The sequence below is a fragment of the Manihot esculenta genome, chromosome 3 (genome assembly GCF_001659605.2).
Source record: "Manihot esculenta cultivar AM560-2 chromosome 3, M.esculenta_v8, whole genome shotgun sequence".
Classification (NCBI taxonomy): Eukaryota; Viridiplantae; Streptophyta; class Magnoliopsida; order Malpighiales; family Euphorbiaceae; genus Manihot; species Manihot esculenta.
Genome location: NC_035163.2, coordinates 6,263,741 through 6,267,967, shown reverse-complemented (window position 1 = coordinate 6,267,967; position 4,227 = coordinate 6,263,741). Strand labels below are relative to the sequence as shown.

At 26.4% G+C, this 4,227-nt stretch overlaps 1 protein-coding gene across 1 annotated transcript; it reads left to right on the top strand.

The window, feature by feature from the left end:
* The first annotated feature begins 856 nt into the window (after positions 1-856).
* On the top strand, positions 857-4,013 carry LOC110610503. The gene is made up of 2 exons (XM_021750439.2): positions 857-1,410; positions 3,336-4,013. Exons 1-2 carry the CDS (start codon positions 879-881, stop codon positions 3,839-3,841), a joined length of 1,038 nt encoding a protein of 345 aa, XP_021606131.1. The 5' UTR covers positions 857-878; the 3' UTR covers positions 3,842-4,013.
* Positions 4,014-4,227: the final 214 nt, after the last annotated feature.

The following is a 4,227-nucleotide window of genomic DNA, read 5'->3' as shown; positions in this document are numbered from 1 at the left end:
CATATTATTGTTTAATTCTTTTTAAAATTAAGTATTTATTATTTTATATTAAAAACATATTTATATTCAATATACTATTGTATTATAATTTTAAATGATAAATTATCTTTAAAAAAATATAATTACACATTTATAAAATATAATATTTATATAAATATTTAAATGATAAATTATATAACTCATGCCATTTCAAAAAAATAAAAAAAAAAAATTTATGATCTATTTAATGATTTATAAAAATTATTTATGAACTTGTTCACTGATTTGCTCAATGAATTAGTTTATAAATTTATTTATGAGCTTGAAAATGAGATCAATTTATGAGTAAATGAATCAAATATTGTAAAATTTAAATTTAATTTATTTATTAAATCAATATAGATAATAATATCAAATTCGATTTATTTAAAAAATAAGTCGAATTGAGTCGAATTTTATTTTTATTGAATTAAACCTTGAATAGTTTACGGATAATTTGAATGTACAATCCACTCTGATGCATAATAATTTGAGATGATATAATTTCATTTACAACTACTGTGATATTTAGCCCTCCTCATCTTCTTGGCCAACATTTGAAAAACAAAATAAATGAATATAAATTTAATCAAACTTGTATAATTTTAATGAAAGAATAATTAAACTTTTATATTTTTATTTAATAATCAAATAAATTTTGATATAATATAATAATATTATTAATAATTAAATATTATTGTTTATAAAAAAATATTAATTTTATTATAAAATTTATTTTCTGCATATTATTTTAATTAAAATATTTTATTTTTAATATTTTAAATTACAATAACGTAAAATAATATTATATTAGATCATAACTTATTTACCCCACGAAAGCCACAGCGATTTGTATTCCAATGGCGGTGGAGCAAAACCGGCAGCCAAAATGGAAAGCGAAAGTCACTGCAAAATTAACAAAAGCCGAACCCCGCGAAATATGGCCTCTTTTCACCGACTTCTTCAACCTCCACAAATGGCTGCCTACCCTCCGCACCTGCTATGGCATCTCCGGCACTAACGGGGAGCCCGGCTGCATACGCTACTGCTCCGGCTCCTCAATTCCATCCCACAACAGATCCGGCGACAACAACCACCTCCCTGTTAGCTGGTCCACGGAGAGACTGGAAGCCGTTGATAATGTGGAATGCAGTCTGAGATATGTGATAGTGGACAGCAACATCGGGTTCAATTCATATGTGTCGACAGTGAGGATTGTTCCGGTTGACGGTGGTGGATGTGTAATTGAGTGGTGGTTTGAGGTGAATCCTGTAAAAGGTTTGGTGTTGGAGGATTTGGTGAGCAAGTATGAAGCGGCTCTACTGCTAATGACTCGGAGAATGGAGGATCATCTTCGAGCTTCAAAGCAGCCGCCGGTTACTCTATCCACAGGTGAGTCTTCTATTCTAGATCTTTCTGAATTTTATTTTAAAATACTTACTATTTATTGTTAGATTTTAAAAAATATATTAAAATATTTATAAATTTTTTAAAAATTTACTATTAATATTTTTAATTATTTAATTTTTATAATTTATAAAATTTATTAATTAATTTTAAAATATCAAAATCGAGATAATAACTAATTAATTTTTCTATTTCAGAAATTTACGCTCTTATTATTAATTAGCAATTTTCTTTCTCATTAAGCTCTGAGATGTATGAAATTTATGCATAAACTACAATTTAGTTCCAGTAGATTAAATTCGTGGGTTTGTTCATACGAGTTGACATAGATTTGTGATTGTGATTATGTGAAATTTCTTCAACTTGTCCTTGGTTTATTCATGGCTTTGTTCTTCGGTTTGCTCATTTAGGTTGCTTACTAGTTTTGTTATAATTATTTTCTGATTACTTATTTTACATGTGAATTTCATATACAAATTAAAAAATTTTATCTCTTCCCGTGAATAAGTTCCGAAAATTCATTTTAAAATTAAGTAAAACAAATATTAAATTTTAGTATTTAAAAGATTTTATTTTGATTAGTTGATGTTAAAATTAGCTAGCTGTCTAATTAACAAAAATAAAAAAAATAAATATTTCTGTTATTATACTCTTTCCACTTTATTATTATTATTATTATTATTATTATTATTATTATTATTATTGATGTCACTTTAAGTATAATTCTTAATTTTAAGATTCTATTTATTTGTGTAAAATAATGTGTAATTTAAAAAATATTTTTTTAATAAAATAATTTATTTTATATTGTTTAATTTTAATTTAAAAAATAAAATACATTAATAAATTTATAAATTAATGTCTTAATTTCTCTGTTTAGATTCAATAATTTTGTAAGAATATAATTGAATTGAATTTTTTATTTATAAAGTTTTTATTTATTCCATTTGAAATCAATAATTTTATAAGAATTCAATTTAATTCAATTAAATTTTTTTCTTATAAATTTTTTGTTTGAAATAAAAAAATTTAATATTTTCAATTATATATAGATATAATATTATGAATTATTATAAAAAATTTATTTACATTTTTTAGGAGATTATTTAGAATAAAAAAATTTAATTTTTTTTAATTTAAAAAACTTATATTATATATAATGATAAAATTATGAATGGTTTTGTAAAAATTTATTTAATTTTTTTTATAAAATTCTTCAAAAATACAATTTTGTAGGAAATGATTTTTTTTAATCTGAAAAAATATTTTTATTAATTAATTTTATTAAGTGTCCAAACAATAAAAAAATGAAAAATATTTTTCTTAATTGTTACAAATACTTAATTATGAGATATAATTATACAAAACTTAAAATTTAGTTGAAATTATGGAGTAAAAAGTTATTTATAATTAAAAAAAGTGCTAAAGTTTTGGGTTTATTTCGCCATTTGCCCCAATATAAAATAAAATATGTGTACTGTGTATTATTACTCATTAGACGAGATAAGAATTTCAAAGAAATAACAATGTCCTTAATTACAGATTTAATTTAGTTACAGATTTAATAGAAATTTGAGAGATTTTATATTTCATTTTAATTTTTAAATTTTATTTAAAAAAAAAAATTCCAAAAGAATTTCAAAATAGAGATATACCGTAAGAATTCTGACATGTAGCTAGATTTCCGTTTCCTTTTCAGAACACATCATTGGTTTTAAATGTATCACTGGTCCATGGTCACATTTATTTGCCGAAATCTGTACAGCACAGCAGCGCAGCAAACCACCACAAAATAATAATAATAATAATAGAAAAAAAATAAAAAATCTTACCAGGCTGTCTATAAGTGTATGAGAGTTTGCCAGGTTCCTTGCTATGTTTCCCTTATCACTTTCTGACAAAAATGGCAGAGGAAAGGGAGCCTAAATGGGAAGGCAAGGCCTCGGTGGAGCTGAAAGCCGCCACAGCAGACCAAGTATGGCCTTTCTTCCAGGACTACTGCAATATACATCAGTGGTTTCCAAATCTAGAAACGTCTTACCATGTAGAGGGTGAGCTAGGCAAGCCTGGCCTCATTCGCTACTGCGCTTTCAAGCCAAAACCATCCTCCGACGGCACTGGTGGGAGCGTCATCGACTGGGTCAAAGAGAAGCTTATTATGATCAATCCGGTTGAACGGTGTCTGAGCTATCAGTTCATTGAAAATAACATGGGATTCAATTCTTATACGTCCACAATCCAAGTATTGCCTGTCAATGGAGATGGAGCAGGTGATGAACATGGGTGTAAGATCGAGTGGTCGTTTGTTGCTGATCCGGTTGAAGGATGGAGATTTCAGGATTTGGAATCATATATCAGCTCTGCTCTCCAGTTTATGGGCAACAAAATGGAACAAGCACTCTCTGTCCCCGCCTGAAATTTGCCTATGCCTGTATTATAATTCTGCTACCAGTAATGCGTGTGAATTTAGTAATATTGTTGTCTCTAGAGCTATAAGTTATCAGTTTAAATTTTAAAATTACAGCTAAAAAAAAAAAAAAAAACTATTAAGTTAGCTTGTAATAAAAAGCTCAACTCATTTTTCTTTTTTTTTTTTTTAAAGATAAAATGATTTTTTTAAAAAACTATTGAAGACTGAAAATTACAAGAGAGCCCAAGGCTTACATAGACAGGTCCAAAGTCAATTTAGAATAAACCTTTCAGTAGTAAGGTGTAAGAGCCTCAAAAAGAAAAGGTTCCAACTAAACATCAAACCCTAAAACTCTACTCGAAAATCTAAGTTTCTAACTCGGTTAACACAAA

Excerpts from the sequence above, each read along its gene's own strand:
- LOC110610503 (XM_021750439.2), top strand. The coding sequence starts at position 879 with ATGGCGGTGGAGCAAAACCGGCAGCCAAAATGGAAAGCGAAAGTCACT. Across the intron at positions 1,411-3,335 it reads GCCGGTTACTCTATCCACAG|AGGAAAGGGAGCCTAAATGG; the intron begins GTGAGTCTTCTA and ends CAAAAATGGCAG.